This window comes from Hesperophylax consimilis, chromosome 8 (assembly GCF_061612785.1).
Source record: "Hesperophylax consimilis isolate HC1 chromosome 8, BYU_Hcon_1.0, whole genome shotgun sequence".
NCBI lineage: Eukaryota > Metazoa > Arthropoda > Insecta > Trichoptera > Limnephilidae > Hesperophylax > Hesperophylax consimilis.
In genome coordinates this window covers 18,118,480-18,142,529 of record NC_142843.1, presented here as the reverse complement: position 1 = coordinate 18,142,529, position 24,050 = coordinate 18,118,480, and the positions used below count along the sequence as shown (strand labels likewise).

The 24,050-nt window shown below is 36.5% G+C and overlaps 2 protein-coding genes across 10 annotated transcripts in view; both read left to right on the top strand.

The window, feature by feature from the left end:
* Positions 1-24,050, top strand: part of Tlk (Tousled-like kinase) — a 104,198-nt gene that overhangs the window by 49,606 nt on the left and 30,542 nt on the right. For 6 of the 9 annotated variants that reach the window (XM_089634992.1, XM_089634989.1, XM_089634987.1 and 3 more), the window contains exon 3: positions 9,997-10,082. In XM_089634992.1, coding sequence (XP_089491118.1) covers positions 9,997-10,082 — 86 coding nt within the window. Of the gene's footprint in view, positions 1-4,691; positions 5,832-5,889; positions 6,731-9,996; positions 10,083-24,050 lie in introns of those variants that run through there. The other 3 variants (XM_089634990.1, XM_089634991.1, XM_089634984.1) reach the window with 3 other exon arrangements.
* On the top strand, positions 7,117-9,972 carry LOC149421667 (uncharacterized). Its single transcript, XM_089634684.1, has 3 exons — positions 7,117-7,243; positions 7,649-7,881; positions 8,612-9,972. Exons 1-3 carry the CDS (start codon positions 7,117-7,119, stop codon positions 9,632-9,634), a joined length of 1,383 nt encoding a protein of 460 aa, XP_089490810.1. The 3' UTR covers positions 9,635-9,972.

Below are 24,050 nucleotides of genomic sequence, written 5' to 3'. Positions count from 1 at the left end.
TATGGACGTGAAAAAAAAATCACACTCCCATGGACGTCGGGTCACACAGACCCCTTCATAAAATTCTTCTAATTTTCAAACCTGGACCAATCTGACTTTAGCAAGGAGTTTATATGTATAAAGTATTTATAAATAAAAGATCGAGTAATAAAAATAATCAACTTTTATTCATATTTTAATAATTATCTCCAAATTTAACAAACCTAGTCAGTTTTCAGTCTTAATTGACTTGAGATCATATTAAGGCTCCTTAATTATAGTAGGTATTACAAAAATCAAAACCAATAATTTTTCCTAGCTAATAAAAGAAACAGTAACAAAAAGTCACAAAAAAAACTTCTGAAAGAAATAAAATAAAAATTCTCACAAGGATAAAACTTATGTAAAATTACTGGCACTCAGAACATAGAGGCTTGGAACACTGAAGACAAACTGGCTTCTTGCAGTTAATACAGGCATGGGTTGTCTTTCTAGAGAGCTTTGATGGGCAAAATCTACATCTTTTACGATTTTTAGGACCAACTTCTTCAGCCTGTATTGCCGCTGGGGGCACATCTGCACCTAATATTCAAGTAATTGTCAACCTCAATTCTCTAGGCAACTTTGTGCATAAAACTCGTCTTTGAGCATGTGGCAGGACTAGAGACCGCGCTAAAGTTTTCAAAAAATCACCTCTTTCTATTTTCTTTTCCTGTTCCTGATTGAACAAGACCTAAGCATTTACTCCACTTAAATCTAGAACAAATTAAAAAAGATTATAATACTAAAATGTAAGAAAATTATAGTAGACGGGTCACATAGGCCCGAGTATATTTGTATGGAAATTATAGTCAACGGGTCTCCCAGGCCCTGATCAAATTTTAAATGATTATTACTCACGTAATAAGTGCCGGACGACGCGACCTTCTCCCTCCTTGGTCATAATACAACTAAAACTGAAGCTACTGATACGCGCGGGGATGGCACTCGCGGGGAAGGTGTTTATTCCGAGAAATTGAAGAAAGGGTTGGGCCTCTGAGACCCGACGTCCATAGTTAAAGGTTAAGCGAAAATGGTGAAAATATTTTATAAAACACGACTCGTTTCAAATAGTTAGATCTATCGACAAATGCTTTAGTTGCATTCAAAGATACACTGGTAATTTTTCATGCCTATAACATATTAAATAACAGAACAAAACTTGTTTTTAATAATTTTCGTAGCTTACTTTGAGATTTTTTACTATCGAGGGATTTTCATATAATTAACGTTTCGGCATAACAAACGTGTAGATATTATCTAAAAAATACCTTTTTTGCAACTTGAAAACATAGGGTTAAAGAGAAACTTGTTATAAATCGGTAGAAATTGGAAATGCGGCTGCTTAAATAGGTCGGCATCTATAAAATAAAGTCAATAATATTCAGTATTGTCAGCTTTCTCTGGATAATGCCGTTTTCTGTTCGTGAACTTCTTAATTTCACAATTATTATTATGCCTTGATGCGGGTTATTAATAATAATATTTGGATGACTTGTATAGCGCCGTTTTTGTGCAAAATCACCTCAAGGGCGCTGTACTAAAAAAATGTAACAAAAACAACGCTGCTTGCAGAACCGATCCTTGTGGGACGCTGACATTTATTATTTCTTTACATACTGAAATTTATTAAAATATATTATTATCAAGTTGGTGGCAATCACGCACATACCCACGCGGACACACGTATTTCTCCGAAATTCAATAACATTACAGCAGTCAAACTGTAATGTACAGGGTTTTCCAATAAGAGGTGTTATTTTGAATAGCCCGCTATTTCGGTAGATGTTACTTTTGAAGCTGTCATTTTTTGACATTTGACAAGTAGAAACTACGCCATTAATAAAAATGGAACGATACACGCTTCAACAACGCATTGAAATTATTAAAATTCACTTGAGTGAATCAAGCTGCTGCCACACGCAAAGCTCACATCAACAGATAATATAAAGCACAATAGCGCTCGCCATACAATCCCATACAGACCCGACACACGTAAAAAGATAACGCGCTATAAGTGTGGTTCTGAACTTCGCTAACCGAATTTATTTTACGTAACCGCTCCCGACGCGATATTTGAAAAGTTATGCGTCCCCCTCTCCGCCGTAAAAAGGAGAGGGGGTCATTTTAATTACGGAGCTACCAACTAAGTTCCGTGTTCCCTTTGACAGCCATGACATAAGCAGCCTAATAATGCATTTCTTATTTAATTATGTTAGCTCATATCGTCATGTGTGCTAGTAAATTTAGAAACATAAAAATAAACTTTATTTGGCAAACATACTTAACATATATTTAAAATATAAATATAATCAATATTTGAATTTGAAGTAAACAAATTTTCGCCCTTTCAAAATTAATCATATTTTTAATCTCAGTATGTTTATATGGTAATATCATTCGGTTTTTTGATAAAAGTTGGACGGCTTGAACGAAAGTTGAGCTTATTTTACAATAATTTATTATATGTCGCTTTCGTCGATCGGCGTGCGAACTGCGAATTTCCTGATTCGACGGAGAGGTTATGTCAGTTTATGTGAAAATGCGCTATTTACGCGCAGATTGTTTAAAATCTAAAAAGTTTATAAATAGCATTTATAATTATATAGTTGGCGGCATCATCATCTGAGGATGAGCTGTCCAACAGATCCAGCAATAGGCGACAAGTATCATCCATTTCGAAAACGTGCTCAAGCTGTCAGTAAGTAAAGTTGTCACTTTGACAGATGAAATTATGTTCCTCGGCCGCTCTCGAATTCAACTGACCCCCTCTCCTACCATAGGAAGAAATATTTGATAGCGTCGTGTGTCGGTAGAAAAGATGATGCGCTGTACATTAACTTTTGATGTGAGCTTTGCGTGTGGCAGCAGCTTCAAATGCAAATCATCTTGAGTAATGAGGCCCATTTCCACCTCGGTGGCTTCGTCAACAGGCAAAATTGTCGCATCTGGGGCTCGGAAAACCCAAGAGTTATTGTTGAACAGCCTCTCTATCCTTAACGTGTGACTGTTTGCTGCGGTTTATGGTCCGGCGGAGTCATTGGACCTTACTTTTTCGAAAATGAGGCTGGAGCAACAGTTACGGTGAATGGATTGCGCTATCGAGAGATAATTAATGATTTTTTATGGCCGGAATTGGATGGTATTGAACTGGACAACGTTTACTTTCAACAAGACGGCGCTACGTGCCACACAAGCAACGAAACCATTGATCTTTTACGATGGAATTTTTTTAATTATTTAATTATTATTTTTTTTATATCAAAATAACACCTCTTATTGGAAAACCCTGTATATGGATACAATGGGAAACTTAAATAATGAAACATGTTTACATTATTATGTTATACCAACTTAGCGTCCTGACTTGTACATTATTCTATAAATAAATACTATTATCAGTAACTCGACACAACAACAATATAATAATATGACCAACGCCATTCAAATATACTATAATAAAAGTGATAGAAGAACGATAGTGCGATATCAGTGGCTTTGCAATATTCATGCTATTTCACTGGTAACCAAATACCCACGGAGAGCTAATTCATATTTGGCGGATGTGGTACATCCGCCATTGTCATTGACTATTGCAAAACCAAAACGTTTATTGAAAAAAACACTTCAGCCACACGAATCAAAACTTATCAATCTTATCATTATCAATAATTTAATTTATTCATTTTAAAAACATTACAAAATTGTTCATTTTAATTCGTTTTAAAAATACATTTGTTCATAAAAATTCTTACATAAATATAAACAGTGGGTACATCAACTATACTTGTAATAATAGAGCTTGCCTTTTAAAGGCAGCTTCATTGATGCTAAAAATGCAAGATTGCTCTTGTAAAATAGACAAACTAGCCCCGGATCCGAGTCAAATGGCACCTGAAACAATTTTTTTTGAAAATCAACAGTTAACAATTTTTTAAGCTATGGTAAATATATATACAAACTGAATCAATAAAAGGTTTCACTCGAAGTGTCTGAATTATTAGTGATTATAAAATTAAGTTATAAGTTTTGTTTATGGAGAAGGGGGGAGGGGGTGGATCTAGTATGTCTTTTGTCGTTCGCTATTTTCTTTGTGAACACACGAGGACTTTACTCTTTAAACCTGTTGTCATTTTGCAAATTGCGATATTATCCTTTATATTCAATCGCACGAAGTATTGTATTAAGTTATTGTATACTGTAGTAATGATCCGTTCGTTAGTACGTTTACATATTACGAATGGATGTACTCGCTAATACCGCCACTTTTCGGCCATTGCTTTCATACTGTAGTCGTCCTCGCATTTAACATCGAGTCATGGGGTTGCGGGTTCGATTCCTGTTCAGCGCTAGTAAATAAATTCACCTTTTAATTTGTATTATATTTTAATGTTTTGGCTTTGAGCAAGTGACCGGGATTTAGGTATTTAACGTAGAGTGGCTGCTTTTTTAGGCCAGCGAATATTCCAAAGGGTAAATTTAATGATTAATGCATTCGAAATGAGGTTGGAAGAACCATTGTTCCAAGCAACTAGCTAAAATACGGACTGTAGTAGATAAGTCATAGACCAAACACACATTGAAATGGCCTTGAGATCACTCGAAGAAAGTTAACAAATTGCTGCAAGTGATATGGTGGAATAATATCCACTGTGAGATAGACACTAACCCAAATAATTATTTTAGTGAATTGAATCGCAGAACCTTGAAGAACATTTTAGATTGTATGTGACAAAAACCCAATTTAATTAATTATCTTATCTTAAGAGTGTTAACTTAATACCTTAGCATTTATAATCTTAAAAAGTACATTAGAAATTCATAATGCTTTATCGAATGTATTTGTTTTAGTTGGAAGAATTCTTCAATGGAGAAGAGACAGAGTAACCCCATTTTGTCTGTCTCGATATATCCACAACCACTCGGTGTTGTTGGATGGTCGGTGAAACGGCATTATGTTACTGCCGTGTGCCATGAGTTTATCCGCTTTTGCCACGTTCCAGTCAGTGTTAATCATCACTTAAATATAGATGTTTGCATCGTCCTCGTCATGAAACGTCACGGCGAGTGGGAAACAACATGTCGGCCGCTTTTAAAACAACCGGTCGCTTTTTGTAGGCAGTAGCCAGTAGCCAGCTGACCCCAAATTTCCGTAAAATTTACCTGACCTCAACCGCTTTGAAGAAAACTTTGAATACGTCAATCCGCCCAACAAACGAGCCAGGCGTCATTCCATCGACGTTGCCATGTGTATCTCGCATTTAATTAATTCGCTTCACATAGTTGCGCTGCATTTCCACAGATAGCTAAATGTTATGTTGGCGATCTAAAATTAATTCCGAGCTTATTTTCGATTCGCCGAACACTTCGGTAGGTACCTCTTTGCGTATACAATGGAATGGAAAATGGTATAACCGCCTCGACAGTAGCCAGTAGTGAATTAGTAGTCACTTACTAGTCGGTATATTATCCGCCTGTACTTTGTAGCTGTAGCCGTGCACCGTACGCGCCGAGAGTGAGACGGATTGACGGCCGGCAGCGATAGCGCGTTCTCCGTAGGTGTTTTCTCGATCAGTTTATCACTGCCCACGTATAGTAACTCGAATAATAATCATTTATTTACATGACTCCATCTCTTGTTTGTTTGTATCCACAATCCACATAGCTCGCTTTCGTCGAAACCTTCAGATGTCTCTGTGTTGTAACATTCCGATATATGCGCTGTGGTGCCGGTCTTGTGTGTTCAAAGTTGTGCAAAAATATATCCCGTAGTTGAATGTCAAACACGAGTGTAACAATGACTATTATCAAAGGTAAGATTTATTTATTGTTTCTACATGTTAATTGTGTCGTTCTTACAACTCCATATTATACGTAAACCTTGTTTATCTCCAGCTATTCGTGACGTATAAACCCCCAAGGTTATATTATTTGGCGATCGCCAATGTCACCATTTATTTATCTTTAATTGAAAGATAAATGTACGCAAACACCAATCGCTGCGCTTTACCGCTTAGTAAACAAGCTTTTTTTTTTCTTTATTCATAAAATATATTGAATACAGTTTTTACATGCTTTTAGACTACCACACTAGACACATGTCAGTATTATGGTAGTCGAATGGTATGGTATTGTAATAAGTTGGATTATTATATTAGACGCTACCCGAGCCTTAGTATAACACTAAAAATATTGATAATAATTAAACGAAGCCATTCAAGTAACAACATCTCTCCACTTGTGTAAGCAAAAATCGATGTGTTACAATATCATATGAGCGGCGAGAAACGGGCGGTCGGAGAGCGCCGCACTGAAGTTAAGTAGGAACCAAACCAACACCAAGTACTCAGCTCCGGCAAGCATACTAGCAACCAATACCAGACGGAGAGCTATACGTGTATGTGTACCTACAATATGCATACGCATACAAGACTACTCTTGTTCTGTACTGTACGACCCATACCCAGTGTAAACTGTTTGTTGTACAGTGCTTATGTTATTACAGTTTGCAAATGGCTGAAGTCGGGTAAAGGCGGGTGGGCGGCTAGGATGTATGGGCGGCGATGTGCCGCTAGGGAGAATCAGCGAAAGTGCGTACACGGACGCCATAACCGTCTGGCTTGTGCTAGCGATCAATTCCTAGTAATCTTTATCCTAATTGCTTTCTTCTACACCGTATGCGTCAGAATTGGGTCTAATGAACTATATTTATGTTAGTAAATTGGTGTGTCCTTCATTGTCCTGTAATTATTAGATGTTATTATTAAGCAATGTTGTCTTTTAGATTATTTTGATATGGTCCCGAATGAACCAATGGGCAGGTACGAACTTGAGTGAGTGGATGGATGAGTCATCCCTCACGCTCACCGTAAGACGTAAGACCACATTTGGATCGTCTGAAACCATAGTGAACTAACTCACTTTTTGCAGTTTTTGAGTTAGTGCTTGAAATGAGGGCTCCAAATCATAATCTACCTTTGCCAGAGAGAACCATGTTGATTGACCAATCATAGATAGTTTTTTAGCACGGTGAACCAATCAGAAACGAGCATTCTTCCATTAGTTCTCAAGCCACACTAAACTAACTCAGTATCCAACATGGCTTCCTACATGACAGGTCGCGCGTCGGTCAGCAGAAATGATGACTTTTCAGAGTGTTCCATGTCAGATTTCAGTGAATTGTCAGATGACAATGATAAAACTTATGTTCCTAGTGATTCAGAAGGTAAGTCTATTTGAATAATTACTAGTATTTGGAAATAAATGTTATTTTGAACTGGGATCGTTCTTAGCCACTCCAGTCTTCAACCAAAGTAAACTAAGTAGCAAAATCATGATAACTTTCAATATTTTGATAAATAAATAAAAAATCATGTTTTTGTTGAGTACTGCAGATTGTGTTTATTATTAAGCATTTATAAGTTGAATAATAATTTTGGAAAGCTCAGGTTAAGTGCAATAAAATTCACACTTTAAAAGTTAGTTCAGTATGGTTGAATCAATGTAGGGGAAACTTGAAGCAACATGATACAGAAGGCTGCTGTATTTGATGGTTAGAGATAGTGTAGGGTTGAATTAAAGACTAAAATAAGTGAAATTCGCCATTCATAATAATTATTTTGTTTTTCAGATCGCATTTGCGCTGAAAATTCTCCTCATGCGGAACGTGAACTCACCGAAAATGCGGAAAATAGTGAGACTTCTTCCCCGGAGGGAAACGCATTGCCACTGCCAACTAATGCCGTTTTACACGAAGGGGCAAAAAAAGTGAAAAGCAAGTATGCTGATGCTGCGCAGTGGCGAAAAAATTTAAGGAAAAAGCACCGAAATTCGGCAGAAGAATACACTTCATCCAAAGGAAAGGTTATGACGGGCAAACCTTTTATCGATTATAAATGCACTTGTAGACGTAAGTGCTACAATTTTCTAAGTACTGCCAACAAAAAGGCATGTTATGACAGATTTTATGTGCACGGGTCTTGGGATTCCCAAACTGCATTTCTTGCTGGTTCTGTGAAGACTACCAGTGTGAAACAACGAGTTGGTGTGAAAGGATTGGCATCTAGAAGACAAGAGTCAAGGGCGTATTATTTAAAGGGGGACCAAAAGGACATTCAGGTGTGCAAACTGATGTTTTTGAATACCTTACGGATTGACAGTGCTCGTGTGCATCGAGCTCTTGTAAAAGGTAGATCCGGAAAGTTAACCGATAACAGGGGGCGCCATGTGCCAGGAAATAAACTTGATGCTGCCACTGAAAAACTCGTTCACGACCACATTAAAAGCTTTCCTCGCTACATCAGTCACTACACGCGTATCAAAAACCCCAATTGCAAGTATCTGCAGCCAGGGTTAAACCTATGCATGATGTACAGGTTGTATTGCGATGATTGCAAATTCAAAAACAATAAGCCAGTAAGTCAATCATCATACGAGAGAGTTTTTCGTAGATCTTTTAATCTCAAGTTCAAGACACCACAGAAGGATACATGCAAGACTTGTGATAGCCTTAATGTGCAAATAAGGGCAGAAGAAGGAAAACCTTTGTCAGAACAAGACAAAGACAAAGACAAAATGAACAAGTTGAAAGCAGACCTTGCTCTTCACCACGCCCGTGTTGAAGCTACGCAGACTTCCAAAAAAAAATGATATAGTGCTTGCAAAAAAAGGAGAAATTGAAATGCTGACTTTCGACCTACAGAAAACTTTGCCAATACCCAAGATATCTACAGGTGAAGCATATTATAAGCGTCAGCTCTCAGTTTATAACCTAGGAATGCATGAATGCAAGAATGATAAGGCTACTATGCATGTTTGGCACGAAGGACTTGCTTCTCGTGGGCCAAACGAAATTGCATCATGTCTTCTAAAATACTTAGCATCTAACGAAATTAATTCCAACCACCTTGTGCTCTGGTCCGACTCTTGCGGTGGACAAAACCGGAACATCAAGATGGCAGCAGCAATAATGTACATTGTTCAGAGAGATGACAACCCAATCGACATTATAGAACACAAATTTCCAGTGCCAGGACATAGCTTCCTTCCTAACGACAGCGATTTTGGGGACATTGAAAAACATCTAAAGTATCACAAAAATGTGTATTCCGTGGAAGATTACAACGCTATTATTCGTGAATGTCGACCACGAAAGCAATCCTTTGAAGTCTCGACGATGATCCCTGAAAATTTTGTCTCTACCAAACCGATTTTATCATTTCTCACAAACAGGAAAAAAACCACTGTCGCTAACAAAAAAATGAAAGTAGAATGGTTAAAAATGCGTTTAATATGTGTTGTGAAATCAAGACCAGGCATTTTGAAGTTCAAGTACACTCTCAACGATGCAGTTGAATTCTATGAAGTGAACCTCAATAAGCGACTCCGGGGAAAACCATTCAATGTTAGCAAGGTAGTTTTAACCCAACTGTACCCTGCAGGAAATCGAATCGCACAAGCAAAGAAGAATGACATAATGTCACTATTAAAGTATGTTCCACCGATTCATCACCCATTTTTTGAAGCATTGCGTACAAAAGAAGAATCAGGAAATGCAAGTGATGAAGATGTTGATGGCCTAGAACTTGCTTCAGACGACGAGTTTTTCGAAGAATGAACTTAGTTCACTTAATGTATGCAATGGAAGAGATTAGTCACATAATATAACCAGCCAGAGTGCACTAACTTTGAACTAACTTACCGAAGTATTCAACCAGAGTGAACTAACTTTTTTAAATGATTTTTAATTGATATGTTAAATATGCTGGAATAATAAATATATGTTCAAAACTCAATCTAAGCCTTTATCTTAAATTTAGGTCACAATTTAGTTCCATAGTGATGGTGGTATTTACACAGCATTACCAAACGCAAAACCATCGTTTTCTCAAATGTAAGTTTTTTGACTTAGTTCTATATGGTTTAAGACGATCCATTTGGCAACAGCGATTGACAGTTGTGAATGTTGGTTGGTTGCAGGCGCTGGAGTCAAGATGGAGCACTTCCAGACGGCGATCGACCCCCGCAAGCAGGAGTTGCTGGAGGCGCGCTTCCTCGGAGCCAAGGTCAGACAACACTCACTCCCTTACACACATACAGCCATTGTGCTATCTTTCATATGCATTTCATTCGTTCCCTCCCAATTCCCAGCCAGCACGACCTATACAAACTTTGTGAGCAACCCCATTTGATTAATGTTCATGATCATATCCCTCATTTCCGTTTCCTCTGCAGCAGTTGGCCGTACAAAATACCGAGCTCAGATGCACTGAGAGTCAAATCAAACGCCATCAAATTCATCCATTCTTAAACAATATTTTTACGTCGTGAATCATCCGGATGTGAAATAATTTGACGTCAGCGTGTAATAATTAATTATTATTTGTGTTAATTAAATAAACTATCGATTACTCATTTGACGATCCATAACAAAGAGCTTGACGAGGAGTGTAAGTATTAGATCATCCATTTGACACTCGGAACGCATTATTTCTTCATCGGTCCCTTATCCTAATACAAGATTAAGAGATGCATAATCATCAGTTGCCGTGCAGCAATACACGCAAGCTTCCGACTAACCAGATTCGTCGTGTTTCAGAGTTTGTGTTCCTAAAATACACGGCGTGCTTGCTAACACTGCGAGGCAGTTGCTTTTAGAATGATCACTTTATTTTAGGATTAAAACATCGGTTTCTGATGTACCCTTGTTGACCGTGTTTTTTACGTATTCCCTCTCGCTTCGCACTCACAAAATACCGTCCCACCGTAAAATTCCCTTTGTCTGATTCCGCGCAGGTGGTGGGCAGGTAACAAACCCGGCGTTAGCTAACTTTTCTAGAAGGGTCCTTAAATTATTATTGCTATCCATTCATCCTTCATTCATTACACTGCCGGATTTGCAGGTAAGAGTTTGTAGATGTAAATAAAAGATAAGACTGCCATAGATCACGTGCCAGCTTCTTTGCAGACTGTTTGCCAAAATAAATATAAATTATTTGTATTGTCGGATAGCGCTTCAATCTCCCATCCGGTAATTTCGTAAACGACATTAAATATTTATAGCACCTACTCGATGAGTTTATTTGCTGCTGTCAACATGTTAAACTTGAATAATAATATTATTTGTCGGAGCACTCAGTATTCATTATTTTCTTGTGAACATTCTTTCTTTCATTCCGGCTTCCGACCCTCATCTTTTTTGTCGAAACTATTATAACCTTGGTTTTATTTTTAGGAAGTGTTGCGGAGGTAATTAAATATATACCCTGGACCTCTTTTCCTACGTTATGTATTCTGACAACATGACTTTATTGGTTTATATGAACTAAAAAATACACAAAAAACGTTCGAAGGCAAATTTCATGAATATTATTATTTTAATCACCTAGGAAACTATTTCCTGACGTCATTCGACGCTCGTACCCAAAGATAATATACATATATTTATCATATGTAATATATATATATATACACATATGTATTGGTTTTTCACGAAAGCGGTGCTATATAAATTAGCCTAATATTATTATATGTAATATAATATAATATAATTTTTTTATATATTATATGTATTTTATTATTATATATAATATATGTAAAACTTATCATAGTATCTTTCGTCGTACCCAATATTTGCCATATATTGCCCTAAGATTTGCGTTCCTTTTCAACTTTTTTATCATCTACCTATTTGGTTTCACAACGTACAAAATTTATTTTGAGATATCTGAAAATTATATTGTTTCAGAGATATTGATTTGTTAATGTAGGGTGACGAATAAATACCAAGCCGAATTAGTTCTAAATAAAATACTACGCACCTATCCAATTATTTTATCGCTCTGTTTGATACCATTTAAAAATAATATTCGAATAGCCTTGTGTGAATTAATTTGCATGTTACGAGTGTTTTTTACGTGATGCATATTTGGCTTGGTGCAGAGCGAAGCAAATAGGTTGTGTTCGGCGGAGGTATAGTATTTCGTACAACTAAGGTAGAAAACCTGTCTATCTAACCTCTAACCAGTTTCGAACACTGGTTTCAGTTCAACTATGTGCCGTTTATTGATATCCAATAATAATACTACTGAATTCGACGCAAGCTGGTAATATAATGGTAATGCAAGTCACTTTAGCCCCTCTAACATTCTATTATTAATTTACTTGTAATTTTTCGTAATCAATGCATATTTGGCGGTATTCGAATCGACTGATATTTAAATGTTTGTTTTACCTCTTACCCGAACGGCGGTGTACTACGAATGTGATGTGAATTGACGAGCAATAATAATATGGTTGTTCTCTGCCACATGAAATGAATGCAACGCCTTGTAATGTTCGCCTGTGTATAATATGACATGAGTGTGCACGCGATGTTTTTGCAGTCGGCAATTGTTTTATTTGGTCGCGCAGCGTTCCAAAATGGCATGCAGCGGAGACGGGCCTCGGAGTTTCCGCGATCGATAGGGTGAAATTTTCCATTCGCGAAGATGTCCGACGGCGCAGCGTTGCCGCCGGGTGCGAACGGACCCGAGGAGAAAACAAACCGCCATCCGCCTGGCTGCCAGGGAACGTGAGCAGGAACAGGACACCGCACACATTGCAGGCCACAATGGAACATGGAACGGCTCATTTGCTCCTCGTCCTCTTTCACTCGACCGAGGACGAAGACTGGCATAGAATTCAATGCGCACGTAATATCTATGACTTGTATAAAATATGTAGAAACTTCATTCAATTTTAATAATCCCTTATTAATTGATGCGGTCGGATATAACATGTAAATGTACAGTGCACCTAAAATATAAAAAAATGCATATTTATTACTTCCCACGTGAAAAGTGTATTTAGTATTCGACGTGTTTCTTATTATTATATTAATGTAATGATACAAAATGAAACAGACCAGACAGGCTTGAACATACGCCGACCGAGAGAAAAGTGAGTTTTAAACGTTTGGAATGCACCAGTTCCTCGCTATCAATGCTCGGCGACGTGAACAGTGAACATGCCGAGTGCAATAGCCTACATCGATACAAAGTGGACCTAAGAATATACACGCCAGTTATGTGCCTACTATGAAGTCGGTATTCTCGTGCTCCTCAATATACACAGTTGCCATTGTTGATAAGACAGAGGGAGACGGAATGCCGCCGTTGCCTCTCGGAGGTAGACTCTCCAATTTCATGCTCGGAATAAAATCAACGATATTCTTCCGATTAACTTGGTCTTATTAACCAGTTTCACCTCACATTGAACAAGATACGGGTGAGCATCAGATCTCTAACCAACTACCACTACTAATAATAAAATGGTATGTGCTTCTAATAGTCTCTGAAGCATACTCATTTTGCTTAGAAACTCGTAGATGATACAAAAAAATAGTATTTGTAAAACCAAATTCCTCTGGCCCTGTAAATTTTGTTGTTATTTTTCCTTAAAGTTTTAACGCACTAGCTCTTTTATTTTCCGATAAGCAATCATTTTATAGATTACGAGCATTACTTTGAGATTAAAAAAACTAAACTTTTTTTTAACATAATACCGATCTTTGTTTAAGGTTAAACGCAACGCTCGTTGTATTCTACGTGTTCACAGATGGCGTTAATAAATTAATTTTGTTTAAATACGCTTTTGCAAGGTATTGCTTTACAATATTAAGACAAATCATTTGTTTGCGCCCGTATATACGCAATATGAATATGAATCAATGGTTTTGTTCGTTTAAAGACTTAATTCTTTCGAGAAAGGCACACAAATACAATATTTTACCGATGATTCAATCCAATATTGTATTTGTATGCCTTTCTCGATAGAATTGAGTTTTTATATGGACAAAACTATTTATTCATATTCATATTGCGTATATGAGGGCGCAAACAAATAATTTGTCTTAATACTGTAAAGCAATACCTTGCAAAAGCGTATTTAAACAAAATTAATTAATTAACGCCATCTGTGAACACGTAGAATACAACGAGCGTTGCGTTTAACCTTAAAATAGCAGTCACAGAGATTGTTGGACACCGCTCCCAATTCAGTAACATCTTCCTCTACCAAAAAAAGAATCCTTCAAGTTGTTGAGTTTGGCGGTGCCACACTCCTCTAACAGCTCTCCACGGGCTATTTTGGTCTCAATCGACACAGCTCATTAAATCAATTTCTACATGCCACACAGACTATCCTTACAAGTGTGTCTGTTTGTAATCGAACAATTCAAGTGAACGGCAACCAACCAACAACTCGCACATTCGTACATAATGACACACGTTCAACTTTGCGGTTTTCGCGTTGCCCGAACACACAATAAATAATAATATTATGCATAGTAGCTTTTTTGTCTTGGTCGCACTCTTATTACAGAATAAGGCACAATAGTGGTCACAATGTTCATAGTGTATTTTAAACAATAATATTATATTTATTTATTATTCATTATTCATTATTCATTAACGCCCTATCTGGCTTTTACAAGGAATTGTCTATTTATGTATGTGAGTGTAACAGGATACATGGATAATAGCATACTATATTTTAAAAAATCATTCAAATACTAATACTATGATTAACATCAAATCCAAATAATAACACCTGATATTGTATATAAAGCAAAGCTTCAAATATAAAAGTAAGTATGTACATTCGTATATGCCTACAATTATTCATGTTTGTTGCAAACCTGTAAAACTGAATGTTATAAAAGAGAAGAATTGAAAAATGAAGAAAAATAATATCAGTAGTAAACATATATAGAAAAAAAAACTAATTAATATTATGCTAATATTTGTCTGGAGTAGTATGTGTTGGGCATGGAGTTGAAGAGACTGGATGGTTGTCCAATGCGACTATTTGTTTTTAGTTTGACCGAGCTGACAAGTTTGCGTTTTGTAACCTTCGTATTGTTTTTCTGCAAGTTTGATAAAGAATGTGGTAATCTTGTTTTTGAAGTTTTGTCACGTCACGCATTGAGAACTCGCTCATAGACTTTCAGATAGTGTAATTATTACGTTGGCGGATTACAATGAATTGGTTTGATTATTTCTATTGACAAAGCAGTATTCACATCTTTATTGATACGAAAATAACGCACTACTATCTCGGAATGCTTCGCTTAACAGATAACACTCACAATATTAATATAAATTGTTGTCAACAAAACGTACAAAGTGCCTGGATCTAATAGTATGCTTAATACTGTCGTCAACTAGCAATACAAATATTCCGCAAAATAAACACCAATTATCGATTATGTACATAACAGGTTTTTTTTAAATTGAATAACCTTGAGTGTCACATTTATTTTCGTGATTTTACCTTGTTCTTTTATAATTTTTTCGATCACCTTCCAATACAAGCAGACGCTTATCATTCAATACATCTATGTACTAAACAAACAAAAAAGCCTGTAGTGAAATCGTTTTCGTTTGTTGTGATTCCTCAAGAAGACAAAACTCCTCGGTCCTGAGTTTTAATAAATAAATAAAAACATTATAGAAAGGTATTATATTATACTGGTCATAATAAACAATGAACGTCGTCGTCATTGTTTCTCTGTGTTGACTGATATTGGCAGTACGCTTTGATATTTAATTGATACAATCTTTAGCGTGAATTTAAAGTATTGAATTCAGCAAGGCACGCCATCTTATCCGTGTAGAGAATGTAGCGACGTAGCGAGTGCTGTGTCGGGTCACACAGATAAGCCCCGGGGCAGTGAGCAGTTAGAGTAGTAAGGTGGTGAAGTTAGTTTGTCGAGCACTTTCGCACAGCACAGCACAGCCAAGTGCTCAATGCTCAACACAATCTGTGCCCGTACACATATTAATGCGCTCGTAAAACAAACTGAAATGACCGCAGAAAAGTAAAACAGAACGCTCGCTCGTTCTGTTCGCGGAAAGATATTACACCGCTGGCAATGAACGGTATTACTGTTGGGGTTCACAACCGCGAGTCGCGGCGATGCCAGATCTCGGATTTCAGATTCGCGGCCCTATCGCCTGTCGCACACAATACACCATCTAGTAGTAGCAAACAGGAAAATTTTAAATCGTGTCGTCACCAAATATTATCTATCGCGAGAGCACTTAGCGACGTTTCCCGGCACTATTGCTCGAGCGGTTAACCTGTAAGCGAATCCGCGGGTTATTATGGCGGTAATAAAATTTACTATTAACGCCGAAGCAGTTCGCGCGCCACTCGCGTTTGTTGCCGTTTTTTTCGCGATGGTATTTACGTAATGGCTATTGAATGTAGGTACACTGTTTGTTGGATGTAGTTATTGAGCGCGAACGGAAACAGGGCTAGGAGGTGATCGAACTAGTAAGTAGGTGGGTGCAGCGGTTGGGTTGTGCGAGTTGTGCGCGATGTGTGCGCCATGTGTTCCCCCGGCCCCAAGGGCTCCCGGCCCCAAGGGCTCCCGGCACCCGAGGCCCCCTGTCCCGTCACTCCTGCACCCCGACCTGGAACTGGAGGTACCAGCCTTAACCGACCGGGAGTAACATCACTACGTCGATTACAGTCGTGAACAATGCACATCGTTACCGCTAACGATATTCAAATTGCATCAGTAAACATGTTTAATTGGTTTCATCGTACTATAATGGAAGTGATCATGGTGTAACTTTAAATTTAAAATGAACCAAGATCAAAACAACATATTTATATTATAAAAATAACATGTTAATATGAAGAAAAAAAACGGAACACTTCGAATGGTGGCGGACTCATTTATTTACACGCAAAGAAACGCAACGAGGTAATTACATCATTATAATGCTTTTCCACAGACATACCACCGGTGACCATTTTGAACAGCAACATTGTAACTTGTAACGCACAATCCTTTCATTCCGCCGTGTAATTTCCATACCGCCGGATCAATACTCGGCACACTATCATCATCCGTGCAGCAAGCAAGCACCTCGGTTTACCCGAACAAAACTTTCTAGTAATCGGAACTGAGCCGAGCAACTAAACCGACACGGAACTCATCGTAACACGGGCTCGAGGACTCGGCGATCTTCCCGCCTCAGTAGTCAGTACCCAGTACCTGCTCACTGCTGCCGCTCACCGCCCTCCGTCGTTGCTGCTCTCTCCGCGGCGCATAATCCAGCCGAATGACACTATTTACTATTGACCAATCATCTCTGCAGATAACTGGCATTAAGCATTCATAAAATACGACCGCTCAATTTGTAGCGATTCTTGTACGTCGCATTTTCCGCACGGGTTTCGTAACTGAATACGCAGAGCCGTCAACGCGGGCGGAGCGGCTCGGCGTACGCGTCCACCTCGCCCCGAATCTCGCACTCTAATGCCGGAGAGCGGTGCGGGTGCGGGGCGCGGGACGGAGGGACGAGACAGAGGGAGTAGAGCGGCAACAGCGCACCAGCTGAGCGGGCGGGGGGCGGTGGTGTGGCGGCGGTGCGATGGCCCCTCGTGAGTGTGTGGCATTGCAAGGTCCGCTCGGGGCCGCCCTCCGCGCCACTCGCCCCCTCGCCCGCCCGGCTGACCCAGTGCCGCCCGCCCGAAGGCCCCATTGATTTTTAAGCGATCCGCCTTCGCGCGTCGCTTGCTTTAACTTCTTCGGAAAATCTCTCCCTTTTCCCGACGCTCGAACTTTCGCCTCTGCGCGGCACATTTTCAGCGCTCGATTTTTGTTACTTGCTTGAAATATTATGCGAGATGTTTTATATTTAGAATCAATGATGCTGGTCAGTAATATCTTTTTAAAACCACCTACGCACGTCAAATATTATGTCAAGGATTAACACTATTATTTTAGTCAGAACTGTCTGTGATTGCTTTTTGTTCTAGTATTTTTTTTAATACAAAGCTGGGATAATAAATGAAGATTATTATTAATATAATATAAAATAAATATATAACATGTTATTAGCGTCCGTCTATTTATTATTATATACAATTTATTATTTTAATTTTTTGAATGTGCTCTTTTAAAATGCTGCCTGCTGATAATAAAACGAAATCACTTCTATACATATTTTTTAAATATCAACAATTACAAAACGAGGCGGCTTGACGCCGATGCAGTGGTAGTGGTTGTGAAAGGGCACAGTAAATAGAATCACTGCGATCCGGGGATAAAAATAACACTTCAACCAGGGTTTGAAAATATCGAATTGATATCCGAAGTAATATAATCAAAAGTGATATACATTTTTTAAGAGGAAGCTACAAGCCAAAAATGTGTATATTCTTGGTATACCTTATATTGTAGGTAATAGGCATTCAAATCGCTTGACAAACGGAGTCTAGAAACGTTCGATTTCAAGCACAAAACTGGTTTTTATTTATTTTGTAAATAATTTTATAAGAAATCAAAAAAGTTAATTAAGTGAAACTATCACAGATAATCTTATCTATAATAGGTACTGTATTTTTTAAAAGTTGTTTTCTTTATGTGTTCATACATTTCTATTGAAAAAATTTTTTTTTAGAAGTTTACATTTATATTTTTTATTGAGATAATTATTTGTTTATTTGTATTCTACCCAAGCGAAACGACAGGAAAACCTTCAATTTATCTAAAGCATATTTTTTAGTATTCATAATGTACACCAATTCGTTATAAAGATTAATCAAAATAGTGATTTGGCATTAAGCTTCGCCTTAAGGAATCACAAATATGGTTTAAATTATCATGAAAAAATATCTCTCTAGAGACAAAATAATAAAGCCAAACAGAGTTTTTTTTCTAACGGCCAACAGTTATTAACAAAAAATGTACTTTGAAAATGTTCTCCAAACATACAACGACAATGATTGCACTTTTTGGTTGTAATAATGTAGAAATCTTGCAAAATGTTTTTTTTTTGTATTTTGGTGGAAAAATTCGTTCTGTCAATAATTTCACATTTTTTGTAAAATATCACTTTGCATAAATTTAAAAATTGCCTTATTGTGCATTTTTTATTTGTGTTCAGATTTTGAACACAATGAAGACATTGCGTATTATTTGGAATTGTTCAATAAACTGGTATTCTTATAAATTTTCCCTGATATCTGGAATTTTTAGATTTTTATTATTATTAGCCTTTTATCACGGACATATATTTAAATTTGTTTGTAACATAAAGGATGCACGCGATAATTATTTCACAGTAACGATACAATCTTTCGACAGCTGGTTGTTATCATTGTTAAAATGTGTGTACATTAAGCTAACTTTACTGATAAGGTTGAGCGCAGCGCTCAGCCAGTCAGCCAGTTGTTCAAACCGGTTCATAATGCACCACATTCAGTATTATTTATCTACGGTCAAACTTGTTACAACGATCACGGATATTGCATCTTTACTTGGAGAATCCCCTTTGCGACTTTATTTTATGCTTATCTTGTGTTATTTTATGCTAACTTGTGTTAATCTAGATTCTGACTTCTCGCTTAAAAGTCCAATAAATTGGACTGGGAGCACCGGTTTTTGTTTCCCTAAGACAATTCAAGTCGGTCCGAAGAAACATTTCCATAGAGGTAACAAGACTTCTAATCAACTCTTATTTTACGCTTTAACTGTCTATGATTACATACTGACGCCGCCAGCCTTCCAAAATATCGAATATTCGCACATATTTGCACACCTTCGCAACCTTCACTGGATCAAGTGCCCTGAAAGAATCCAGTATAAATTATGCTGGATTGTTGATTGATTGATCCATCATCAGCTATAGGCAGACTGGTGGAACCCATGCGCAAGCCAAATTCGATGTAGGGAGATTAGTATCTTTAGTATCTGGGACTAACGGCCGTTGTTCCCAATCATACTGATCAACTGTTGAACCAAAATTTTGGCTCAACATTCCTCAAATGCACAATTACGCTCTTCCCAGTGCAACTCTCTCATCAAGCTAGAGGAACCAAACAGCTGGATTAACCTCTGGCTCAGTAAAAGTGTTAAAAGAGTTAAAAATGACAGCGAAATGTCGAACGTCATTTGGTTCACGCATTTTTTTTCGTATTGCCAATTTTATTATTTTTTTTAGTATCCAATTAATATGGACAGTGAAGATGAAGATATTAATGATAATATTTATAATAGATATTGCGGAATGGATGAACGTAATGAACGATAATATCGAGTTACACAGGCGGCGACAGCCAAAATTGAATGACAACGATTGTCAAAAATGCCGGATGATGTTTAAACTCCATAATATGAATTTTCCCATTCTGCGTGAAGTTCTTGCTACTTTTTGGTTTTTATTTTGTCCAAGTTGCTTAGTTTCATGTTAACACACGGAGGAGAAACATCAATCTTCAAATTTGTACTAATGTATTTTCGCGCTTTCGCAGCATTAGTAAAAGTCAAGATAATGTTTTATTTTTAATATACATGCGTTTGTTAAAAATATGTAAAGTAGGTTTATGTATTCCGGTACTGAAAACAAATTATCTGTATTAATAATAAGTAAAAATTCACTCCTCTGTATTAATTTAACATTGAAAGTTTTTACTTTGATGTCTTTTTTTAATTTTAATTTTATTGTCTATGTAAGTGGGCGGGGCCAATTAAGATTATCAACGATAAAGATGTTTGGAAACAAGCGAATCGAGCGTTACTGAATAAAATGGCTTGGCTTAATTGAGCCTCAGATTGATCGATCTAAAATTTGGGCACAACGACCGTAAAGCTTGGAATCTCCCTCCTGAACTAAGGTGCATAACAAGCCCAACAAAATTCCAAACTAAAAAACTTTTTAGGCTCTCATAACCTTAAATTAATTATACCTACCGGAGAGTACCTATAATTTGAATTAAATCTTTTATTGCCTATAATATATATTAATCACACTTTTCTTATTGGATTAACATTATACATCTAAATCTGCTCTTACCGAGGTACTAATCACTTTAGGAAGATGATTCTAATAAAATCCTTGTATCGACTATCTTAAAATTTGCTTTTCCTTTCTGGAACACGTTCATTATATATACAAAAAATAAATACCAGGATTAAATAATAGAATTACCAATAACACGTGTGCTAGATTGTGCCTTCTGCCTACGAACTGTATCTTTTTTTTCTAATAAACAATAAACAGTGTTAATCTCAAGTGACCTCCCAGGTTAGTATGGTCCTATAGTATATACATATTATTTGCCTGTACAGAATTAAAAATAAATAGTAAAATATCAAATATAGGTAAGTTTTAATGCAGCTTCACGTTCATTGGTCAAACTTATTGTACAGACTTGTATTAGTGATCGACGAACCGGTGGACGAAAGTAATCTGTTACTATAAGTTGTTATAATAGTTTTTCTAGTCTATAGTTAGTATTAAGATAGGGCATTGTACATTATATATACAGTGGTTCCCCGCAATCATTCGCTGTTGATAATGTCTTGTTCCACCATTCACTACTGTATACCATAATTTTACTGTTAAAAACTACATTACATCGACTAAAATTCGACTCCATATCTCTCATTATGGTGCAGAGATATTGCGTTAAATTATTCCTCGGGCGTCTACCATTCAAACATCTCTAAACACTCCTAGCACATAACAACAAACTTTAACATTTTCAGCGATATCGGTTGACTACTACATACGCAGACTGAATTTTTCTATAGATTACAAAACAGTTTTAACTCAACCATTTGGAATACATTTTATATTATATAAGACGTTGTCCTGCTACAGACCGCCTCCTATGTAGGGAAGTTAAAATAGGTGGTTGTTGTATTTTTGTATGAGAAAACTGAAAAGAAAAAAAAAAATTTCTTTTGGTCCAAAAAATCCTATATTTCAAGCTGGAACCAACCATACACATTCACAAAATTTCATTGAAATCGGTTGGGCGGTATCTTAGATTAGCGTGTACGAACACAGTGACACGTGATTTATATGGTGACCGGATAAATCATCACATCTTTAAAAAGTTATATAAAGTCATGGAAAGTGATGAAACAAAAACTTTATTAAGTAGGTTAGGTTAAAAAAAAATTTTTTTCATCGTTTCTAATGACATCACTTTTTAAAAGTGTGTTGAATTGTCACTGTGTTGAGTTATCATGGAACCGATTTATATCTTAATCTATTTTAATCTCCCTCATTGTAAGACCAATTCCAAACAAAACTCATTTATCTACAGATCCACACATTCATTTTACTTAAATTATTACCATATTGACATTTTTAACTCGACTTTATGCGACATAAAACAAAAACTCAATAATCAACAAAACTCAAACTAGAAGTTCAATTCCTATATATTTCCGTCCTTTGCCTCTTAATCCTTATCCTATATCTCCCTCCTCCCCCCCACCCTCCTTTATTTTAATATTTTCTAACTAATCAAGAAATTAATTTAAGAGAACATCTCTATGACATTGTACACCTTACCATTAACTATTTATCAGTGGAAAGTTCATAATTGGCATAATTAATTATATTATTATTGTATCATTGTATAATTAAAGATTTGCTGTCAACTTTTCCTAAAATGTATAAATAAATAAATATATACGAAGATTATTATTATTACATAAAAGTGTTTGTCCGTTCTTCTTTCACGCCGATGTGATTTTTTGCATTGGGTGGTTGAAGGACTGGGAAGTGACATATTTTTGCATTGGGTGGTTGAAGGACTGGGAAGTGACATATTTTTTCATTGGGTGGTTGAAGGACTGGGAAGTGACATATTTTTGCATTGGGTGGTTGAACGACTGGGAAGTGACATATTTTTTGCATTGGGTGGTTGAAGGACTGGGAAGTGACATATTTTTGCATTGGGTGGTTGAAGGACTGGGAAGTGACATATTTTTGCATTGGGTGGTTGAAGGACTGGGAAGTGACATATTTTTTGCATTGGGTGGTTGGAGGACTGGGAATATTTAAGCTACTTTTCATTCCGGAAAAACGTTAATTCCTGTGCGAAAATTCTTTGTTCATTAATTTCTCCCCAACAGCGCCAATGAAGTCGCGGGTAAATGCTAGTTGTAAATAATTTCTACATTTCTGCGTCATCATCAAAAGTACTTATTTCACTTTTGTGTATGTCTAACTCTTTTTTTAATGTTTTTTTATTTAGTTATAAAGAATTACATTTTTATATTTGGTATAAACCTTTTAACAACTTATTTCTGCGACATTAAGGACACTTACTCATTAAAACTTATTCTTTTTATTATTTAGGCATAATCCATGAAAAGCAGCAAGACTTTTAGCTTCTTTAACATCTGTTGGTAGTTCATTAAATATCTTAAATCCTTTAAAATAGAGATTATTTCGGGTTCCCGACAAATGTGTTTTTAGAAGTCTAAAATCTCCACAGTTTCTCGTGGGGTAGCCATGCATTGCGAAATTAAAATTTACATTCAAACATGTATTTCAATAACAATATTTTTATTTTTATTTTTTCTGGTTCAATAAACTCGGATTTTCTTTGAATTTAAGTGTCATTTTCAAAATTGGAACTGATAAAGTACTTCATGTAATATAATATTTTAACAGAAAATTATTTTAATTATTGTCATTTTCAAAATTGGAACTGATGTGTCGAGAATATGTAATATTAGACAATATGTAATATTAAATACATATTATCAATATTATCGTGTAATCGCCAAATTAGGTAAACATTTCGCAATAATAATAAATGATGCTATCTTAAAACATAGTTGATAAAATTCTTACAAAAATATGAAAATATTATGCATGAATTATCGTTATCATTACTGGTTTCGAGTTCCGACAATGTTCGTATGCGATAACAATGTAAGCTGTATCATGTCTATATACGATATACGAGTATCTATTGCATGTTCCCATAAATGTAGGAATTATTATTGATCGTACTTTAAATATTATTATTAGTAGATGCAGCTGATAGCTGATGACGGCCGTGGAGGTGATTGCGATGTTGCCTCACTTCTGCTACCTATTTTATCATAAATAATAGATTCAATGCTTTAATTTTCATTGTGTTTATTTTGTAATTACTATTTGAGATACGTTTATCATATAATTATTTCATTTCATGTTATTATTTTTCAAGGTAGTATAATATTA

What these genes read in the sequence shown, in the direction of transcription:
- LOC149421667 (XM_089634684.1), top strand. Translation starts at nt 7,117, where the DNA reads ATGGCTTCCTACATGACAGGTCGCGCGTCGGTCAGCAGAAATGATGAC. An exon ending in TGTTCCTAGTGATTCAGAAG is followed by an intron (nt 7,244 to 7,648) that starts GTAAGTCTATTT and finishes TTTGTTTTTCAG; the next exon opens with ATCGCATTTGCGCTGAAAAT. An exon ending in ACACTTCATCCAAAGGAAAG is followed by an intron (nt 7,882 to 8,611) that starts GTTATGACGGGC and finishes AGTTGAAAGCAG; the next exon opens with ACCTTGCTCTTCACCACGCC.